Genomic DNA, 24,129 nt, shown 5'->3' with positions numbered 1-24,129 from the left:
GGAGGACTGTGCCCAGCAGTGGGACGTATATAGGTTGTTTATGATGATGATGATACAGAGGTATCATATGGCATTAGGTTACAGAGCCTATATCCGCTGTAGACAGAGGTCTACAGGGGATATAGCCGTGATTCCATGTTATGTTGTTGTGAAGAAATTCCATAAGGCTAAGCTCGACATACCTTTCTGCCAGGTTGCGCCTGATGCGGCAGAGGCGGAGGCGCTATGAGCCTCAACGGTGGCGGCTGTGGCGGCAATGCCGCTAGCAACGGCGGCACCAGCGGCACAACACCACCCATCGGCAGCGCCACCGCGAACTTCTGCACTCCCATCGTCCACGGCACGAACCATCCCCCCCCTGCCTGCATGGCCCCCCCTCCGGCCCCGTACCACGCCAGCTCGATCACCTAGCCTTCCACATCCACACAATTGGTGCACTAGCACTGTCACAAGCGATGGAACATCAGCACTTTACTTGACACTGCACATGTACCTGTGGACAAGATAAATTCCTCGTTAGTTTCTATGATAAGTGATTACATGGGTGATTAGTGAGTGATTAGGGCGTAGTCGTTGCAGGACTCACTTATGTTTCTGTTTATGTTTTATGTTTATGTGTTTGGTCTATTGTACTTATGTTTTTATTCGTATTTTTATGTCCTTTGTATATGTCGTTGTGCAATAAAGTATTATTGATTGATTTGTAACACGTTTTTTTTTACACTTCCCACTTGGCTGTATGGTATACAGGTGTGTGCCTACGCGCCGGGAAAAAGTTATGTTCGGTTGACATTTCGTTTACGCGATGACGATGGCAATTTAGTCCCGTCGCGATTATTTCTTTGGAGTGGTGTATAAGCCACATATATTACGATGAAAGGATGGTGAAGTCTTCTGTATAAAAACAATGGTTTAGTCCATCGACTAGGGGGAATGCTGTTATAATATCGTCCCACGTGATGTGGGGTCAAAGTCCACCGGCAGAGTCCAGTGTTAAAGTTCTACTAGAATGATCAACTGTAAAGACTAACTTCAAAAATCAACTTCAAAGTCTTCCTTCAGGGTCTAGCTCCCCAGCCATGACTACCATTTGTGTTCATTGTCTGCTTTTGCCGTCAGGGTCAGTTCCTGCTGCGGTCAGTAATGTACATAATTCCAGTTTGGTGTTAAAATCTCTGGATACCATCTAAATATCTCTTCTTCATGATTAATTTAACTTATTATGGATAGTGCTATGCTCTCAAGATGATTTTCTACTAATACATGGAGTATTTATCCTCAGTACATACTCCATGCCTTTTGTCAAGACCTGCCGTCCTGACACTTTACTTTTCCTCATAGGAATAATACTAAGTTAAGATATCATGTTATAGTAATAGATTTATTTCTTAATTTACATTAGGATGGTTTGTAACCGACTGACTTCATATTATTTCATTGTGAAATTGTTGAACCAAATATACCATTGTTAAAAGTGAAATCTTTATTATTTCCAATACCTTGGCTTTGTTTGTAATAGGAGGGGATCTTCTATACGGCGCCCAACATTTTTAATCTTATTCTCCCCCTATTCTCTGAGTTAGGTGCCTATTTCCACGCCCTGGGAAACTAATATCTCATTATAAGACAACCTCTATAGGGGCAACTCACCCCCACATTGTAAAGTATTACAGATTGATTGATTGACTCATGTCAGGGACCTTTGGCGGCTCAATAGTTACCATGACAACAGGGATGATGATGATTATCAGTTTAATTATTTAGCAGTTCTTATCTCATGTGGATTGTGATAAATGATCGACTTCATCAACTCTAGGGTTACCTACTATTAAGGTGCCAAAGCCCGCTGATTTTTTTTTGCAGTGTATTTAATAAGTACAGGACACAACTTAAACGACAAATAGATAATATGCAAGACAGACAAACAATTCATCTCATTTTAAGTAGAAATCTCTACCAGCAGACCGGGAAAAATAATATATATTTTTAAACTTCGAGAACAAAAGTCAACAAAAAATTGGCTTAATGCTAACAAGCTTTTATCTAATTAGTTAGAATCCTCATTAGGAAAGTCTTGTTTAAAGATACTTTTGTACCCGACCATTTTGGCGAAGTTTATTGACCTAATATCAAGCCGGATCAACTGTGTTCTTCACTCCTCAGGAAGGCAAAGCCATCTGCCCTATTAAAAAGAAATCTAAAAACGATGCCTGACGATCGCATGACGGTCATTTGTCTTCCGAAGTGTCGGCCACACGAAGTAAGGCCGAATATCTTCAAATAGATCAAAGTGGCGTCGGCTGCGCATTTACTGGAGCGTAAATTTGAAAGAAAACACTCCCGATATTGCGATGTGACGGCCACTCACCCAGGGCGGTGGAAACCGTGAAATTGGACATGGTTTCAATTAGTTCCGAAGGGGATACGACACGTGACAGGTCCAGAATCGAGTTTTTTTAATTAATAATTTGGCGGGCCGAAGCCAACATAATGTTTGGCCAATAACCAAGTCAGGCCAAGCAAAACACCGTCTGCTAATTTCGGGTCGGTTATGAAACTGCCTTTAAAACCAACGGTCTTTGATGTCGCTTGTTTTTTGGCGTTCATGACTTTAAATTTTGTTTTGGTGTGGGTTTTGTTTTACATCGCTTGGCATCGTTTTAGCAGCAAGGTGCAAGACATCATTACCTGTGAATTCTTAAAAACTTGTTCACAACTCCGTTTCCTTGTTTAATAACGCTGTAGTGTGAATGGGTAATTAAATCTTCATGTATACTTAGCCCACAATACCTTATTCACGTCGGAAATGCGAAGGTCAGTCTCGTGGTTTTATTTGTAAATTGTAATGCTGGTCCACTTTGGAAATGCATTACAGTTTAAAGGTTCGGTCACATTTCACATTAAATTGCGCTTAACGGAATGCAATTCAAATGTAAACATCAATTTAAAAGATCGTTACCTGTCGAGCCAACAACATCGTCAAACCTCTATAAAACGTAGTCAGAATAGACGAGTAAATGTTCTTCAAATACTGCTACTAATCCAATCCAAACTTGTTTAATTTGGTAAGTTCAATTTAAAATGTCCCAATTTCTTAAGACTGTCAACTGACTTGCAGACAATCAGATACACAATTTATTTTTAAAGTGTCAGACAAGTGACTGAGGTTTTGACTCCCTTCCAACATTTTAACAAAGAAAATGTTGAGTAACTGTTTGACACGAATGTGGATACAGCTCCAAATACATTGGCATCATTAGTCGAGAGAATACCAAAGTATAACAGACAGGCCGCTGTAAATCCACATAATACAACGAAAAAAACCCGAATGCATTTTTAATGTATATCAATATTTTATGTTTATTTTTATTTTTTTAAAGAACGTCTAGGGCCCTGTGCCGAGGTTTTTCTTGCAGCTTCTTTTCCCCGGCTATAAAGGTTGTGAGAAGCTGCAGTAGTTTTAGGCGGATGAGACGTTCGTTATGTAAAAATTGACGATTCAAAGTGTAACTATGTTACCTACTGAATAAAGATATTTTTGAAGTTTGAATTTGAATTTAATAGGTATCCACATAGACAGCGTACATCAACTGACAAAGCACCGAAGCTAGCAAACGGTCATCCATTCTAAAGATCAACCACAAATTGCTTAAGGCTCAAACTTTTAAAGTCGAATTCAGTAGTCTGTAGCCCTAGCCGGGATTCGAACCCAAGATGATTTAGGTCACCGTGTAGTGTGCACCTCCACACCTATATTATATGTAAGTGCTCTATATCTCTCTATGTTATATAACACATGAAACAGCCTCCGTGGTCTAGTGGTTAGAGTGTTAGGCTCACGATCTGGAGGTCCGGGTTCGATTCCCGATGGGGACATTGTCGTCTTCATCATTTCAGGCTTGAATCACCTGATTGTCCGAAAAAGTAAGATGATTCGATTCGGCATGTTAAGCCGTTGGTCCCGGCTATTAGCCGTAAAAACACCTCCACCAACCCGCAGTGGAGCAGCGTGGTGGAGTATGCTCCATACCCCCTCCGGTTGATTGAGGGGAGGCCTGTGCCCAGCAGTGGGACGTATATAGGCTGTATATGTTTATATACCACATTAACAGACAGACGATAAACGAGCGTCTTAGATGTGACACGTTTCTTATTTAACTCCGGCGTCCCACAGTGCAACCGGTACCGAAAGAGTTCTTTTTACAAAATTCCTTTCACCTAATAAACTAAAACCCAATATCAGTACCCCACAAATCCGCCAAAGGAAATCCTTAACCAGAGTATTATCCAACAGAGGCACTGCCCCAATAAAATCGCATTACCTCGAGCATGATGACAGCGCTTCCCAGTTTTCGTTGCTCGGGACGTTCAGCGGAATTAGATTATGTGGCCATTTGAATAACATCGCCAAATAGATAGCGACTCACAACAATAGCCCATGAAGATGAGGAGAGAAGATTTTGTGAATATCGAGTTACTCTTTGTAAATGCCTTTTATCTCTGTAGATAAAAGTATACAGGCTGGTTTACAGGTTGGACGCACTTGAGCTAAAATCGGAATTATAAAATCACAAAAAAGATAATCTTCTTCTATAGTGTGTTGTAAGGTGGATTACCAACCTCATCAACCCTGGTGTCAGGGTTATTATTGAGCCGTCAAAGGCCCCTGGCATGGCTCATGTAACGATTACAAAAGAAAAAAAAAACAGTAAAGAAAAAAAAAGCAATAACGGGCCGATTATAAATAATCTGCTTGTTATAATCTAGGAGTCTTCGAGGCTAGAGTGAATAGGCATTTGCGAGGTAAGCGCGATCCGCTCTAGACCACATCGTCACTTACCATTAGGTGAGATTTTATTAACCCTTTCACGGACAGAGGCTATGGGTCATTGATGGTTCATAATAGGTAGTATGGCACCTTGGAATCAGAACGTCACTAGAGGTTCTGTCCTTGAAAGTGTTAAAAAAAAAACATGTTTTAAGGTCGTCATCGGGAAAACAAAATATATTTTTTACCTTATTTAACAATTAATTACGTACTTAATGATCCGTCAAAATAGTTTGCTATGGTATTAAGTGCGTAAATTTCTAGTGGTGACAATCATAAAACCCAGTTCCTTTGAATATAAAAAAAATACCCATGATATATTCGTGGTTTTGAAGATATAATTTTGGTAATTCTTGTTCAATTTTGGAGAAACTTTTCAATATCAATATTATTATTTTAATCTTTGGTTTGAAGTGGCTTGAAAGTTCAGTAACTAGTAAATTAAAACATAATTTTGTAAACAAAAAAGGATTATAAAGAGATGTCGTAATTAAGAGGATATTTTACATTTTTAGTAGTTGTATTATGATAACGTATTTAAATTTTTTTTATTTGCCTGCTGGTCAAGTGGGTGGTTATCAATGTACATGATTTAACCGACTTCAAAAAGAAGGAGATTATTTGTTATGAACCCGGAACCCCCATGGCGTGAACCCAACGCCTAACCTTACCCAACCACTAGACTACAGAGGCCGATAAAAGGGTAACAGTATTAAGGGATAAGGTCAAAGACAAATAAAAATAAACATAACAAACAAAACACAAACAAACAAACAAATAAAAGACAAATAAAAGAGACGCAAGATTAACACGCGGGTCCTCCCCTCCCCACCCTCGAATGAAGCGACGCCTGATAAACCCGAGCACCATTTAAATCGTACAACAATGGCCCCGATTCCTGCAGACACATCCTAATTTTATTTTAAGTTATACCTGTCATTTTCTTATCCGCCGAAAAGGAAAGGGACGGATGATTGTCAACGATGCATTTTAAAATGAACGAAGTAACCCGGGCGATAATAAAATAAGCAACTCGCTCATAATTGCAACCCGTTTGACGTGTGCTGTCAACTTAATTATCCAATATAAAATTTTGGAAGGGATTTTAAATTTCTGCCTAAAATTGATGCGTGTTCCATAAATTTTATACCTGTCGATTTCAGGGGGTAAGAAAATGACAGGTATAACTTAAAATAAAATTAGATGGTGTGTACAGAAATCAGCACTAATATAAAACTAATGAATCCATTGTAACAATGCTTTACCTAAAAAGGGTTACACACCCGTAACGTACCGGAATAAAAGCGGTAATAAAAAAGGCGGTAACAAAAAGACGGTAACAATTGCGGTCATAGTTCACTAAATAAATCGATCGACAATTAGCGGGACAATGGCGGATTTATACGGTCAATGATCGCTGTCAAAACCGTAGGGACGGACAGTCCAATCTGCCCGATGAATACGTTGGAAGATTATACCTACCAAAATAGTAGAGGTATAGATACTAGACACAACTAAATTCGATTCTCTATTAATTGGTACGTACATCCTACAACGACATCCGTGGTTCAGTGGTTGAGCGTTGGGCTCTCGATCTGGAGGTCCGGGTTCAATTCCCGATGGGGACATTGTCGAAATCACTTTGTGAGACTGTCCTTTGTTTGGTAAGGACATTGCAGGATTGAATCACCTGATTGTCCGAAAAAGTAAGATGATTCCGTGCTTCAGAAGGCACGCTAAGCCGTTCGTTCCGGGCTACTAGTTCGAACACCTCCACCAAACCGATAACAAATTCGACAATCATTGATTAGGCCTGTGCTGGATTCGATTCTGTGACCTCAAAGTGAGAGGCAAGCGTTATACCAACTGGGCTACGACGGCTTTCATTGATATAACATTTTATATAACCAGACAGACAAACCGTTTCATCGTCAAACTGTTCTCGCTCATCGCACAAACAGGACATCTACAGTGGTCAAAGCGATTACAAACCCAATGCAACTTTTGGGCCAAAGTTTTGGCCGAGAAAGGGACAATTGTATTCAATGGTCTGGAAATTATGGCCGACCAATCCCTTGCCAATTAACAATAGGACTACATTCGTGGGACCCAATCGGTTTGGGTTGTTATTAGATTAGTTATTGGTCGCTTGGTAAATGATGAACTATTTGACGATGGGCTGTCTGAGTAAGTGCAACTATGTTACCTACTGAATAAAGATATTTTTGAATTTGTATTTAAGTTATATACAAGTAGGCCTCAGGGGGGTGAGGTAAATCTATCTTGGCGCCCGATACTAGTTGTTGCGAGCGGAGAGTTACCGTTCAATACCTTCGTTGTCTAGTAAAAACCACACAAGTATCTTAAAAATAAAAAACACATTCTGATAAATCAACAAAATTTCGATTTCAACTTACTCAATTCCATTCGAAAAAAATTGAAGGGAAGAGAGGAAGGGGTAGACCTAGGAGAACATTTATGAAACAAATAAAAGAGAAGATGCAGGTCGTGTCGTATTGGAAGGTGAAGGATTTGGCGGGAAGAAGAGAGGAATGGCGATTACTCCACCGACAAGAGCGCAGCTCTTAAATAGAGAGAGAGAGAGAAAATTGAGACCACAATTTGTTACTTAGAAACTAGTTTGTCTATTGCGAAGTTTTGTTAATGAAAATTACATCAGAATATGATTTTTCAAAATGGCGATTAATTGGTTTTCACTAGAAGGCGACGATACATAGAATTTTTGTTATTAAATTTTTAGTTCTTGCTTAAGCTTTGCGCAAAATAACCACTTTCTAGTCTGGTTGGTTATGGATATGAGCTGATATTATAGTCAGACAGACAGACAGTTTTATTTGTATATGTATGGACCACAGACTACAATAACAATAAAGAATATTTTCGCGGTGCAAACTAAAAAGTTACTACCTTTAAAAATTCGGCCCCAGCTAAAATATTACCATCAGTTAAATCCCGAATCGCATGCCTTTCCTCGGCTTATTAGGCTACACAATGGATCTTAAAAATCCGGTGTTCAAATAAAAACAAAACACACATCGACAAGCTGGAGTCAGGGTCAAACGCTGACGGTTCCGTAGGAGTGACATACGGTCACGAGTACTAATATGTATACACTTTGAAACCATGTCACATTAACTTTTTTGACAAATTGTATCGTAAGTCTCATGAAATGTCAAATATGATAGTGCGACAGGGTTCTAAAGTGGATACATGATATTGCTCATGTCTGTAGATAAAAAACTAATAACTCTCACTTGTAGACGCGTACATCTTTGACGTGTGTATATAAAGCTTACGATTGGTGGAGTAATGTGAAATGACCATTTTGTCAAAGTGTTTAAAGCGATGACTGATAATTTGAGACGCGGATTTAACAATACAAAAACTATTTAATGCATACGAAAGACGATCGTAGTGCTAAGGTACCAATGATTTATTTGATTATTCTCTTACATATTTATGGTCGACCTGAGGCAATAAGTCGCCAAATTGGCCACTTATTGGGCATAAATTTGTACGTACGAACTGAGATGTTGGGCGGAGAATTACAGTTCTAAACTAATTGTTTTTCTTTATTCTATGGTTGAGGTACTTCAACACATCAGGGTTCGATTTAATTGCAGACCCTTTTTAGGCAATTCTCACACTGCCCCGCATGATGTAGCGTAGCGCGTGGATGCGTGTTCTTCCGTTGCTTGTAAGTACACTCAACCTTACGTCCAGTCGCTTCCAGCTACCTTCTGCAAGTCGCCCCGCCATCTTGCCAGGGGTCGACCCTCATTGCGTTTCCCTAGACGCGATTTCACTACTTTGTCGAAAAATAAATGCGGGCCCCTAAAAACTACAGTAATTCGCAAGCGAGAGTGCGGCAAAGGAATAATAATATTTGCAAATTGCGTCGACTGGTCGCTCTCGGCTTTTTCCTCCGAATTTATTTCGTTCGCAATAAATTACAATAAGATTCTCAGTCTACCCGCACGGCACAAAATAAATTTCGGTGTTTTGACGGTTCTTTCCGTTTTTTAGATTATGTTGGTAATAGGTATTTCTTATAGCAAGCGAAATATAAGAAAGAGGGATTTCCACTTAATATACTATAATGAATTAGTTGTTTCAGAGCTTTATACTTTCAAACGATAGTATAAGGAATATTTTCGTCGTCTTAAGGTGACATTTCGGATGTATTTTTGTTAACAAAACTTGACAATAGACACGATACTTTCATCCAGGTAAAACTATGTGGTCTTAATTTTTAGCCGGAAAGAAATCAATTTAATTAAATCGAGGAATTGTTGACGAAAAACACGTCAGAATGTGACTTTTCAAAATGGCGTTCACGAGATTTTTGCTATAGGCACATCCCGGACACTTCAAAATACAATCTCGTTTTACACAGACACTCATCATCACCAGCCCTTTTAAGTCCCCTCTACTGGGGCACGGGCCTTCCCTATGGATGGATAGGGAGATCCGGCCTTAAACCACCAAGCGGGCCCAGTGCGGATTGATGGTTATTAACGACTGCTAATGCAGCCGGGACCAACGGCTTATCGTGCCTTCCGAAGCACGGAGGAGCTCGAGATGAAAACTTTTTTGTTTTTGTAATCACCCATCCTATGACCGGCCTTTGCGAAAGTTGCTTAACTTCAACAATCGCAGACCGTGCGCGTTTACCGCTGCGCCACCGAGCTCCTCACACACAGACACTACTGTGAGGTAAACCTATTTCAGCCGCTGCGCTGGTGGGGAGCAGAGAGTTGCCGTTCTATACTCAGTATTATTCCATGGCCTAATGTTATTCTGATTAGATGAACATAAATTTGCGTCTCTTTGAACGTAGCAGTTGACTCCATCCAAAAGGGTGTATCCAAATAAAATATTGAAATGCTGAGCGTGTTTTTAGAGGATCGAAAATGTAGGATCTCTGGCCAGACAGTGAATATTATATGCGGTTTCAAAATACTTTGACCGAGGTATTTATGAGGTTTAAGCCACGTACATACAGGTTGTTAGTGAAATCGTAACGGAAAATTTGAGGGATGAATCAGAATATGATTCTAAATAGATGTCAAGTGGAATTTTCCGTCGCAAAGTATTGAACTGAAATTAATTGAAAATTACACAAAAATATTCATAAATTTTCCGATAGGAAATTCCACATAATACCAACTCAGAATAATGGTCTGAATCATCCCCCTCAGTAATCGTTACGGTGTCACTATAACACCCGTACGTACTTGTATGTCTACCTGTACGTACTTGTACGGGTTGTTGTAAGTGACATCGTAACGAATACTGAGAGGGATGATACTACTCATTATTCTGAGTTAATATCAAGTGAAATTTTCCATCAAAAAAATATAATTGAAAATAAGAAAATAATTTACAAAAACAAAAAAATCGTGAATTTTGCGACGAAAAAATCCACTTGATATTAACTCAGTATCATGAGCGGAATCATCCCCCTCAGTATTCGTTACGATGTCAAACACTCTGTACATTCGACCGGGGTTTATTATCTGCCCTTTTTTACGTTCGTCGTTTGAAGTCAGTTTTAAAGGCTTTGACTTGAACTCACGCGAAAGGTCAGGCAGTTAGGCTGCAGATGGACCACACCGCAACAACCGCATGCAGTCGGGTCGGCAGCCGTCAAGTTAATATCGGCTGCATAAGACAGCTGTCGACCGCGTGATGTTACAGCTATCACGAATGCGTGCAGTGAACTTACAACTGTGTGCAAACAGGTTATAAAACCCGAATTGATTAGGATTTCTCTTCACGGTTTGGAAGGTCAAACACGCAGTCGCTTCTGTAAAAAACCGGACCTGTCAAATTTTTAAGTTAAAGCAAGCTGACCTGTGATGAGCTGTGATGTGAAAACAGGACAACGCTAGTGAGATGATGACTCTTCGTTGGTTAGTGAAAAGTAACTCAGTTGGTTTTAATGTAATGGCTGGGTCAATAAGCAGCTGAAAGAAATCTGGGGCGTTAAAAGAGTCACATTGAAAATTGAAAAAGTAATATAATATTTTTAACCTATATAAAAGTAAGTGCGCAATATCAAGAAATATCAATTGGCAAAATTGCCTTTTTAGATGAATTGCTTCAATGTGGCCATATAATCCCTCTTGTTCCTTCTCTAAAAACATAAATGGTAAACAGTTGCCTATCTTCATTTTTAGTTTATCTTTATATTGCGGTTTATGTATAGAGTCGTTATATACTGAATAGTCGGAGCAGTACTAACTTCACTTTGGTATATGGTTGATTATCGTACAAAGTGTAAAATTATTACTTTAACATTGTAATTTTATTTACAAGACTGCAACATTTGAGATCAGGTAAGTGCCTACGATTTTATATCCGAGCTCACGTTACATTATTTAAACCTTTAAATAACGATTGTATACGATCAAAGACGATTCATAAAAACAACCGTATTTTGATATTCAGTGGCTGTTTATGTCAGAAGGAATTTGCATTTAGTTTAAGTGCGCACATATGTATTGTAAGATTAGCTTTCATGCGGAGATTTTCCACTGCCTTATGGTATAAGTAACGTACTTACTTTTATGAATATCTCAACGACAATAACCAGGAATTATTTTCACATTTATTATTTTTATATAACCACCACCAACCCGCATTGGAGCAGCGTGGTGGAGTATGCTCCATACCCCCTCCGGTTGATTGAGGGGAGGCCTGTGCCCAGCAGTGGGACGTATATAGGCTGTTTATGTATGTGTTTGTTTTTTATTATTTTTAGTCGGCGATACGGCTCGCCACCTATCACGTTGGTCTAACAGAAAGCTCATCGAGGTGTGGGTAGTTCGTTCATCTTGCGATGGATGTGCCTTTGACCACCCTAATTGGGAGTCGTAAACTTATGTTATGTTATGTAACCTTCGAATATCCATGGTTTTCGCTTACACAGTGAATGTAGACACTTATTTTGATACTATTTTTGATTTAAGAACTTTAGTAAGCGAAAAGCATGGATAGATAGATTATTGAAATCAGTTGTGAATCATCAGATTGAGAACAGAGATATAAATGATAAACCTATATAGATTTTTGAGTCACTTACCAACCAATAAAAAAATATTTGCATGAATTATTTTTGTTCCATTTTTAAACAACTTTTAGCCGTTTCACATGTACATCATTTTATAACAGACACTATACTAAAAAAAAAAGAAAAACAATCGTGTATTTTTGTTTAATTTTATTGACGTTGTTATAAAAGTAATCGGTCATTTAAGCCTTAACGAGTATAGCAGATTTTCGCGACTTTACCCGCGTAGACTTCGGGCACAGCACGGATAATCCGTACAAAAATCGCGAACGCACACTCACCGAAGTGTATTGTATGAACAACCGTAGTATTACTGCTTATTCTATGACTTTTCGGTTACATAAGTGCCTTAATAACTACATAGAAAGTACTTTTAGTACATCCTTTTAAAGGACAGATGTCCGTACCTTGGATTTTAGATATGATAAAGTAACAGACAGACAGACGAAGTTTACTTTCGCATATATATTTACGGATTACTGAAAAAAATTAAAGTCTTCCACAGTTTTGCACTTAAACTCTAACTGGTTACAAATTAAGGCTCAAAATAGAGTATTTATGATACGAAACCAAGTTTCGCGAAGTCTAAGCCGGGCAATCAAACTGAATCCAGCGATAACTCCGAAGATAAAGAGTGACTGGATAAATAAAATTAGCTATTTATCCTCAGGATTAAAGCGATAAAATTTTGAATATTCCATTTTAGTATTGTTGATAATATTTTATGCAGACATATTGAATTTAGGACGTTTATTGTACCTACTTACTTGCTGCCCAGTACTATTCAGAGGCGGAGGACAGGAGTCCTAGTACGGCTTTGAAATAGACTATTCTGGGCGCCATCCCACTCGCGTCAGACATACCCTATTTTTTCCTAAAAAAGAGTAGCATGGAGAATGCTACACCGACAAGAGCGTGCCTCGTAAATTAATGGTGATGATGAATTAACCTACTTATCCATGATAGCCTAATTCGCAGAACGTGTGACTTTAACCGTATTGGGTTTAAATACTAGCTCGGACTCTAAACCACTGAATTCGACTTCACGAGTTTGAAATCATGTTTGGAGCATAGACAATTGATCATTTGGCTTCCAGGATTTGTGCCCGGTTGGCAATAGGCTAGCTCCCTATTAAATGACACTTAAAGATGACGAGGAGTGGATGTGTAATACATACATCTTTGCCTACCCATTCACGGATACAGGCGCAATGCTATGTGAAATGTTGTTATGAGAACTCTAAAACAGGACTGTCATCGAGCGACTTAACACCACAACAAAAGCGAAAAAAAAAAACACGTTAAACGTTCAACTTACACAAAGCCCTGTCAAATTAAAAGTAAGTACATAATGGACGTCAAGATTAAAAAAAAACGACAGACAGGAAAATAGGTACAATGCACGTACATTCAATTACGGATAACAGGGACTGGTAATAACGGGCAATCAACACGTCCCATGGTGACATCACTCGGAGATAAGACACGGTATGAAAATATACCTTCTAAAAATACCTATTTTACCGTCTGCAGGTTGAATCATCGTTAGGGAGAAGGGTAAATGGTACTCTTTGTACTTCGTTCTCGAATTTGGGAGCACAATTCTACTATTAATAGGCGTTCAGTAGTGCTAACAAAATCATCCAGGTGTGGGTACTTCGTTCATCTTGCGATGGATGTACCTCTAACTACCCCAATTGGGACATAGTAGTGAGCTTATGTTCATTATTTATTTGTACACAAGAGATCAGACCAAAGAGACATATAAAGAAAACAGACAGTACCTTAAGAAAAAAGGGCCGCGGGCCGCGCGGCGCGTTGTGACGTCACAAGCGGTCACGTGACTGTTAGCGGGACTCGGTATTTTTCGAAACTTTGAGTGCCTATAAAATCAAAACTTCTACGTATTTTTGACTACAACAAAAACCAGTGTATTTGTTTACGTACAGACTTTACTGAGACATCATTTCAAGCGATTTGGCATACTTAGTAACATTCTTCATTAGGTATTTTCTAAATATTTATAAATTGTCAGTTTTATATTTTTTCCTTTGTATTGATCTAACTACCTATCTGCATGCCAAATTTTAACTCTCTAGGTCATCTGGAACTGGGTTAGAATTTTGATCTATAGGTCAGTCAGTAAGCTTATCTCTAAGAAATATATTTCTTCAAGCTGACCTTCGCGAGAAGAAGACAATTTTTTTATTAATATTCTTTTTGCTTTCTTTTCGCGTTTATTACTCAGTTTACTAAACATAATTATTCTATGCAGAAACATACTCCCTAGTGTCCATATTTATTCTGGAGGTGGAGGCCTGGAGCCTATAGTACAGGGTAACCTAGTCTAGGCTCCAGCCTCCACAAACATATGTTAAATAAGTCAAAATGTAACTTATTACTATTATGTTGTGGACGTAATAAACGATTTTTATTATTATTTATTATTAATAAACGATTTTTATTATTTATTATTACAAGCGGTATATAATACTATGTCGTTATTATGTTGTGGGTATGGTGTGGGTAAGACTGATTTATCTTTTTATTAAAATCTCCAATACTAAGAGTGGCTGTAAGCTGTCTTCTGAAGACTTCTGGGCTTGCTCAACCTACCATAGAGTAAACAATAAGCACTCCTGTAGAAGGGACATTCTCCGCCCCGAACCAATACGAGCTTGGTGGGAGCTTGATTTACCCTATCACTGATGGGGCCCACATTAATCTATTTAAGCCCTTAGCCTTTAGGAGTAAAGTTGCAGTAGTTTTCGGCGGATGGGACGTTCGTTATGTGAAAAATGACAATTCGAATTGTAACTATGTTACCTACTGAATAAAGATATTTTGCTGCTGTAATGTCCTCTGTCGTCCAGTGGTTGATGGTCCTGCTCACGATCCGGAGGTCTCGGGTTCGAATCCCGATGGGGACAATTCACTTTGTGATCCCTAGTTTGGTTAGGACTTTGCAGGCTGATCACCTGATTGTCCAGAAGTAAAATGATCCGTGCTTCGGAAGGCACGTTAAGCCGTTGGTCCCGGTTACTACTTACTGATGTAATTACGTAATCTTGGCGGCTCAATAATAACCCTGACACCAAGATTGACGAGGTTGGTCCTTCACCTTATAACCCACACGATAGAAGGAGAAGCTGCTGCAAGCGGTCTTCTGAAGACTTCTGGGCTTGCTGAACCTACCATAGAGTAAAGAATAAGTACTCCCGTAGAAGGGACATTCTCCTCCCCACACCAATACGAGCTTGAAGCTTGTCTTCTGTTAAGTACGCCGATGATTTGCGACGTACTTTACGGTGTCGATGTTTTCTTTATCGCTTTTCTTATTCTCAGCTCAAATATGGCCGTGGCTATTAAATGAATAGCAATGAGATAAATGGGCCATTTTACGAGGATGGTGCTACATGCGTTTATTTCAATACGTCAGACGTTTTATTATTTATTGTCGTGAAATAAAAACAAATCGACATACAGTCGTGTGCTGTATGTCGGGAATGTTCCTGGCTGTAAAATGGCACAAAACTTATAGAAAACGAGCTTTAGTACCTAACCTTTAGGCAGATAAGACCATAGTACAAGAAAGAACGATTTGAAATAGAAAACCTACCAGTTTTACTTCCCAGAGATTATTTATTTCAAATTTAAAAATAAATAACTGGTAATATAAAAATAAAGCGTCTTGGAGTCTCCCGGCCTCAGCAGGTCGGATGGTAAGAGACCGGATGGGCTAACTATGGTCCCGTGGTGCAAGGGGCGTTGCCTTATTTGGGACGCCACCTGGATAAGTACGTTTGCGGTGTCTCACCTGCGCGGCACCTCGCGAGTGGCGGGTTCGGCGGCTGAGTTACTTCAGGACCCCGATACCGACCCCGCCGGCGTGGTCGACGATTTCCCTCATTCAGCGCTTATCGTTATCGACCGACTCCCTCTCTCTATTTAAGAGCTGCGCTCTTGTCGGTGGAGTAACCGCCATTCCTCTCTTCTTCCCGCCAAAACCTTCACCTCCCGATACGACACGACCTGCACCTTCTCTTTTATTTACCAACCATAACCATATTGAAGACTATAGAGAACCGGAGAGGAAATATGATTGGCCACCTGATACGACACGATTCATTTATAACAAACATTATAGAAGGAAAAATTGAAGGGAAGAGAGGAAGAGGATAACATTTATCGACCGACTAGGGTCGATTAATTCTTTCAAATATTTTTCCTCTTAGACGACGCCCTGAGCCGAGGTTCGCGCCCAACTGGGCACCCTCAGGCCTGTTGTCTTAAACATTGTATCGGATGAGAGCCTTCAGCGCTCCTCATTTGTCCGGCCAAGTAGTTAATGCCATCTGCGGCAAATCTTTAAAAAAAAGGCGGCTGAGTTAGTGGCTAAGCTGAAGCATGTCAAGTACGCGGAACTAAAAACTGCATACACGTTTGTGCCCGTGGCTTTTGAGACTGCAGGTCCTTGGGGTAGTGAGGCGAGGGAATTGATCAGGGAGATCGGCCGGAGACTCAAAGTCAGAGTGGGTGACCCTAGATCTGCGTCTTACCTGGTCCAACGCCTGTCAGTGGCTGTGCAACGGGGCAATGCCGCTAGTGTAATGGGTTCGTTTGGACCAGATCAGATTCAGAACACTTAAACGCATAGTTGAACGTGACGAAGTTACGTATGTTTCTGATTATGACTTTTGATTTTATTTTTATACTTCCCAGAGTGTATTAAAAAGTTTTTACAACGGGAACATTCCGCATTGGGAACATTCTCGGGACAGACACATCATTGGTCGTGAAGCGTTATAATTTATTATTTCATTTTAACAAGCTTTTAAGTACCTATGCTTCAGCCGTAATTCCCGTTTAACATAACTCATTATTGCAATCAGATCAGTCATTAAAATTAACAATTAGTGAAGGTATAACAGGCGGCCTAATTGCTAAGGTAGCAATCTCAATGTACGTTATTCGTTAACAAGCTTCGGAAAGCACGATTAAGGTTTTTACTAATATGTTTTTATTATTTTATTTTGACCACTCATCTCCCTAGCTTTTTTTTTTACTATTATTGAATACAACGAAAAATTAACAAAACAATAAAATAACACCGCTAAACCCCTCACGGGTTTGTCTCGGCGCTATAATCCGCTTACAATTACTTAGTGCTAACATATAAAAAAAAAATATATTTAAAACAAAAAAAGACCAAAACGGTATAATAATACATATTAACAGCGGAGGCATACACAAACTATAATGTTGCATTATCTCGTTTTTCACAGGGTCCGCTTACCTAACCTGAAAGATTTGACAGGTCCGATTTTTTACAGAAGACTGACTGTTTGTCCTTCCAACCCGCGAAGTGATAACCCGCCCAATACAGGTTAGGTCACATACCTCCGAAAATGCATTTCTCGGGAGTTGGTTTTTCTCACGAAAGTTTTCTTTCACCGCTGAGCACCTGATAAACATTTATACATACTAATTACGATGTATTTTATCGTTAGTCATGATATAAAGCAAAAAAAACATAGGTAATAGTACTGTTAGATATAACAGAATCGATCAGCCAAGTATCGACTGATACATCACTATGTCAATTAATGTCGCAGCACTAACTTTTGCTCTTTGACTCCAACTCGTACGGAGCCTTGAAGATTTGAAGCTATTCTAAAATTTTATCAATATTGAATTATAATTACTAATAGTAATGAGCTAGACTTTATTTTTAATAGTACGTAGGCATTTCATTTAACATTGTGACATCTTTTTATTTCATTATTTAGTAGGTACCCTACCACGTTATATCAAAGAACAAAATGAAATAAAATACAAAAACTCATGTTTACTTACTAATAAAAATGTATCTGCATTTTATTCACAATGCATTGGAATAATTTCGAATAGCGATTGAATAAATTTATTCCAAAGGAGAATGGGCGAATCTGGTCCAAGAACCTCCACTGATGAGACTTATATGTAATGAAAGCTTATGCTTTCTCTATGAATCTGGCAAAGTTCTATCAGATTCTGTCCCGGGGTTCTTTTTTTACGGCCATGTTTGTCCTGGCTAAAAATGTGATAAAATACAGTGGGAGCTAAAATCGACTCAAGATTTGTTGCTGGATAACTAAGTCTACATAAATAATTATGTATCATATTGTATATCATTTTAAAGAGGATCTTTTCCAGAATCCGAAACATAAAAAAAAAAGTCTTTATGTAAGCGAATTATAGTCAATTTGCATCTGCAGCGCCATTGTTTCTCGGTAGCTAAGTTCAAGTTTCATGCCTTTTACCCCTTCCAAAAGTATCTTACCGATTTTTTTTATATTGCTTCCGGAAATTGATCTGAGTGATAATAACAAGAAAAATAAATAGACACCTCTCCGATAGAGACCGCCTAAGCTATTGCCTATTGCAAGAAATCGTCATCATTAGCAAGTCATTACGGTATTGCATATTATTAGCTTATCAGCAACTTGGAACTTGGTCCAAGAACCTCCACTGGTGAGACTTGCATGTAATGATAGCTTATACTTGTCCTATGATTCTGGCAAAGTTCTATCAAACTCTGTCTTAGGGTTTTTTTACGGCCATGTTTGTCCTGAGTGTACAGTAGTGGACTGCAAAATCACCTCAGGATTTGTTGTCGAAAAACTATTTAACTAAGTCTATATACATAATTATATATTATTATCATAATGTATATCAATTTTAAAGGGGAAGGTTATCAGAATCAGAAACACAAATAAAAAAAATGCATTAAGTATGTAAACGACTTTTAGCCAACTCACGTCCGTAGCTCCATTTTTCTCAGCAGCTACGTACGAGTTTTGCGCCTTCCAACCTTTCCAAAGGAGCCCAATCATTTTTTCCTTCTTCTGATATTGCATTCGTAACCTGACAAGTGACAACAACAAGAAATAAAATAGATACCATTCCGATAGAGGCCGCGTAAGCTATGGACCTATTGCAAGATAACGTACTCAAAGGCTAGTCATTATAATCCAACAGACGTAACATGATTAGAATGCGGGAGGACGCAAATGTAGTATGTTTTCTTTCACCACAATCTTGTTTTATTAATCCAGGCTTATAGCTTGTCTTATAAACAATGCCGAATGGTACAACAAACGTATCGTAAACGCAAGGTTGCCTGGTAGTAATTGCTACCTTGGCAATAAAGCCGCCTTTTGCACCAGTTATTGCCTGAACTTGTTTAATAAATGTGTTTCTTTTGTATACATTAGAGTCATTGTATTGCATCTTGATTAGAATGACTTATTTCTTGTTTCTCTCGTACTAAGCTGTATACTGTTAGTGTTAAAGAGACACATATTTCGTCTCTTTCGCATAAGGCGATGTACTACATTTCCGTCCCGCCGCATTCTAATCATGTTACGTCTGTTGGATTATAATGACTAGCCTTTGAGTACGTTATCTTGCAATAGGTCCATAGCTTACGCGGCCTCTATCGGAATGGTATCTATTTTATTTCTTGTTGTTGTCACTTGTCAGGTTACGAATGCAATATCAGAAGAAGGAAAAAATGATTGGGCTCCTTTGGAAAGGTTGGAAGGCGCGAAACTCGTACGTAGCTGCTGAGAAAAATGGTGCTACGGACGTGAGTTGGCTAAAAGTCGTTTACATAATGCATTTTTTTTTATTTGTGTTTCTGATTCTGATAACCTTCCCCTTTAAAATTGATATACATTATGATATATAATTATGTATATAGACTTAGTTAAATAGTTTTTCGACAACAAATCCTGAGGTGATTTTGCAGTCCACTACTGTACACTCAGGACAAACATGGCCGTAAAAAACCCTAGGACAGAGTTTGATAGAACTTTGCCAGAATCATAGGACAAGTATAAGCTATCATTACATGCAAGTCTCACCAGTGGAGGTTCGTGGACCAAGTTCCAAGTTGCTGATAAGCTTATATGCAATACCGTGCTAATGATGACGATTTCTTGCAATAGGCAATAGCTTAGGCGGCCTCTATCGGAGAGGTGTTTATTTATTTTTCTTGTTATTATCACTCAGATCAAATTCCGGAAGCAATATAAAAAAAATCGGTAAGATACTTTTGGAAGGGGAAAAAGGCATGAAACTTGAACTTAGCTACCGAGAAACAATGGCGCTGCAGATATAAATTGACTATAATTCGCTTACATAAAGACTTTTTTGTTTTTTTTTTTATGTTTCGGATTCTGGAAAAGATCCTCTTTAAAATGATATACAATATGATACATAATTATTTATGTAGACTTAGTTATCCAGCAACAAATCTTGAGTCGATTTTAGCTCCCACTGTATTTTATCACATTTTTAGCCAGGACAAACATGGCCGTAAAAAAAGAACCCCGGGACAGAATCTGATAGAACTTTGCCAGAATCATAGGGAAAGCATAAGCTTTCATTACATATAAGTCTCATCAGTGGAGGTTCTTGGACCAAGTTTCATACAAAAGTGCCCATTGTCATTTAAATATTTTTAAATCGGTTAACATTTTAAATTTACATAAACAAAGTGTCAAAAGTGTCGTGTTCTATCCAGCGCATGCCATTTGATGCGTATTTATTTAAGTGTTTTGGTGATCTTCGATAACACTGAAACGAATTTATTGCCTATTACGAACACGCTCTATCTGTATGATGGAGAAAAACTGAGATTGTACTTCTTCTATCTTGTACAGTCATGAGCAATATAATGTACCCACTTTAGGACTCTGTCGCACTAATAATTTGACATTTAGTGAGACATACAGTTCAATTTGTCAAAAAAGTTAATGTGACATGGTACCAAAGTGTATACATATTAATGCTCGTGACCGTACCTACTGAGAATCGAACCCTTCAGATGGTAATAAGTCGAACGACTCGAGGTGTAATTCAAAAAGGGACTAATTAAAGGCACACAAAAAGCTAGTCAGAAGTGAGAAGTCAATTCTAAATTTTTATCCGACTACGGCGAAGCAAAAAGAAGGGTTATGTGTTTTACCAGTATGTATGTAAGTGTGTATGTTCTCTTCTAACTTCTAAACCACTTATCAGAATTGGATAAATGAGGTATCACTAGAAGCGTCTTGATAGTCCGGTGGTTATAGTGATGTGGGTGTGTATAGTGGTAGTAGGTAAAGTGGTGACGTCATATGTGACGTCACACTATATTCAATGTAGCGCCCTCTCACGAGGTCAATCTGTCCTAAGAATAAGTTTACCATTGAAGAATTTCGGAGAAATAATTTCCTGTTTCATACTTTTTATTCCGCGATTTTTTATAGTCGGGGTTTTTGTTTGTAAACTTATATTTTTTTATCACTGTCACTGTCGATTGTCATAATCGTTTGCAACTTAGTTATGCCTCATGGTGACGTAATTAACACCCCACATTACAGTAATCTAAATGAAAAATTGCTAACTGATACCTACAGGGTTTAATAACCTACATAACATTAGCCATTTGATCCCATTTTCTTCATCCAAACCGTTTCGAGCAGAGTTTTAGGTATTTTAGACACATTAGTTTCGCAGTGTCGACAAAACTATTTGCTTTGACTTGGCAAATCAAAGAGAATCTCGTGAATAGAGATGACAATGTTACTGTTATGTAACTGGTAGAATACTTGATATACTTATTATAGAGTTATAGTATAAAACGAAAATATACTTAATCTTGACTTTTAATAAATGTTCGTTCTCTAATGACTCTACATTGAAAATAAACTTGAAGTAGCCTTCAGCCTTAATAAATGAAATTGACAACTTTATAATACAAGAACAGTCACACTGTTCAATAAATTCCGTTTTTTACATTCCATTTTCAAATGTTACGCGTTCTCTAACAAACCTTTCACCCAAAATTACATAGGTACTTATTCAAAAGTTTAAATTTCGAATATTCGAACTTTAATAACAGCAGCACCATTATGAAAGGCCAATATTCGATTTTAGTTTAAAAATACTGTCGTAACTGTTTTAATTGTTTAAATTCAGAACGGCTTACGCCAATCCTGTCGTATAGTACAAAAACGTACTTGTATTATTTTTTAACAGTTACAAATATGGAACAAAATCGTGCTCTATTGAAGGATGCATAAATCATCGGCCTATAATAGGGTAAACGTACCTAATTGCGGCATACTACCGACGTCCAATTGCTACAGGCGTTTTGACACAATTACGATTTTGTCGGGCATGCATGGATGATTACTGTTCAATTTACCCAATACTGTTTAGTTCTGAATTCAAATTTTGATACACGACAAATGTAATAATTTTAATGAATATGAAAATGATTATTTATTTATGAAATTAGCCTTCGCTTGTGTCCGTAATGCGATGACTGCTAAGGGAAATTAAGAAAATAGAAAACCTGTAAATATGCCTATAGACTGTGACTACCTAGGAAGAGGTAAAGCTTCAAGATAGGATGATATAATTATAATGAATAACCCGTCATTTGTCAGTCAGTCGATAAGTCGATTTTGATATGACGTCATATTTTAAAACAGACAAAAAACACCAATCAAATCATGCTATTGTTATAACTACGGAAGACCGAAAAAACGTGTAAGTAATTTGTAAGTTTAAGATTAATTATTCAATACCAACCATAATACCGCACCCTTCGTGGAAAAACGCAGTAAGTTGATTTTATCAACTTTTCAGGAGCTAAAAAAAAACTGTCCTACTAATTAGTTATAAGTCCTGGAAATAACCTTCAAAGAGAAAATAATAGCAAAATGTAGCCCAGATTGACCCACATTTATTAATTTTTAATTAATTGTGTATATTTGAAAAAAAATTAAAAAAACACGATTGCGTAGATATTCCACGAAACTATAATCAAACGTTCCGTTGTAAGTACAGACACTGCTTTATTATTACGTAGTGCAAACAACATTGACAGTTGTAACTTTACCTACAACGTTGTTCACCTTCCGATTTCATCGTACTCGGATGTTGTAAGTATTAGTTACTTCGTTCTTACACGAAAAATTTTAACAAAATGTTTTGCGTAAGTTGAGAAACCTATTTGTTCCACGTGAAAGTAAATGATCTTTGATAGTGTAACTATAGAAATTGCTTTTTTAATAAGGAAATATCTCAAAATAATTGTATGTATCTTTAAATACCTGTTTGTTGCAGGGGTTAGTCTAGAATGTAGAAGTATGTATGCTCATACATTATACGGGGTGGCCCAGAACTTCAAGTTCAAAATGAAAAATTAGATAGAGTGGCTCATTGGCTACTAGAAACATCCCCATGTATGTTCAGCCATTATTTATTATTATTTATAGTTTAGGAGATATGACCTATTTTGTACCTTTTTTCTAGATTTTCTAGCTTACTGCAGTAATCATCATTTTGTCGCTATCCCTTACTTCATAATTATCTTATTATACTTCATAACTATGTCTAAAGACATATACCGCTAGGTAAAAAAATAAAACAGTCAAATCAAAGATAAAAAAAAGTTATTGGAAGTCAAAGTGAGAATTGGACCAAAATTGTCACAGTTGTTAAAACTTCGCCGAAGAATAATTTAACACATGAGATTGGCATGGACGCTGAAAGTAAGTATCTCTGAAAAACTGCTCCATTTAATAGGCTTTTAGACACATCCAAAAAAGTACCCCTAATAGAAGCAAAAAACTAAGTAATTAGACCTCAAAGATTGCAAGATAGACAGATTTGAAGGAAAAATTACATTCTCATACAATGTAGGTAGCTGCTTCTTTCTAACGTTGTTAAAGGTGCTCAAAGACACATTTTCAATAAAAAATCACGCTCATAATCGCTAACAGGGTAGACATAGCAACAGTCTGAAGACAAAACTTGCAGTCACTTTTGGTATTCATATTGTAATGAAGGAAAAAGTTTGGGTATCCTCAAACCGTTACTACATACATACTATGAGATACTAAAATAAAATCTTTCTGTCTTAAAATCTTTGAGGGCTAATTACTTAGTTTTATGCCCAGGAGGTCGCGGGAAGCCGCTGGATGCGGGCAGCGCAGGACCGATCGTCGTGGAGATCCTTGGGAGAGGCCTATGCCCAGCAGTGGGCGTCATACGGCTGATGATGATGACCCTATTAAGGGTACTTTTTTGGATGTGTCTAAAAGCCTATTAAATGGAACAGTTTTTAAAAACACTTTCAGGGTTCATGACAATCTCATATGTTTAT

At 38.0% G+C, this 24,129-nt stretch overlaps 1 protein-coding gene across 2 annotated transcripts in view; it reads right to left on the bottom strand.

The window, feature by feature from the left end:
- LOC126370237 (uncharacterized) overlaps window positions 1-24,129 on the bottom strand; it is a 565,986-nt gene that overhangs the window by 99,401 nt on the left and 442,456 nt on the right. The window contains exon 2 of one of the 2 annotated variants that reach the window (XM_050015061.1): window positions 183-493. The exons of the other annotated variant lie outside the window; for it this stretch is intronic. Within the exon in view, the coding sequence (XP_049871018.1) occupies window positions 183-368 (186 nt within the window). The 5' untranslated portion in view covers window positions 369-493. The remainder of the gene's footprint in view (window positions 1-182; window positions 494-24,129) is intronic. 2 annotated transcript variants of the gene reach the window in all.

Source organism: Pectinophora gossypiella, chromosome 1 (genome assembly GCF_024362695.1).
Source record: "Pectinophora gossypiella chromosome 1, ilPecGoss1.1, whole genome shotgun sequence".
In the NCBI taxonomy this organism is placed as follows: domain Eukaryota; kingdom Metazoa; phylum Arthropoda; class Insecta; order Lepidoptera; family Gelechiidae; genus Pectinophora; species Pectinophora gossypiella.
Note: the sequence above shows the minus strand (reverse complement) of the source record. Positions and strands in the feature narration are given on the sequence as shown.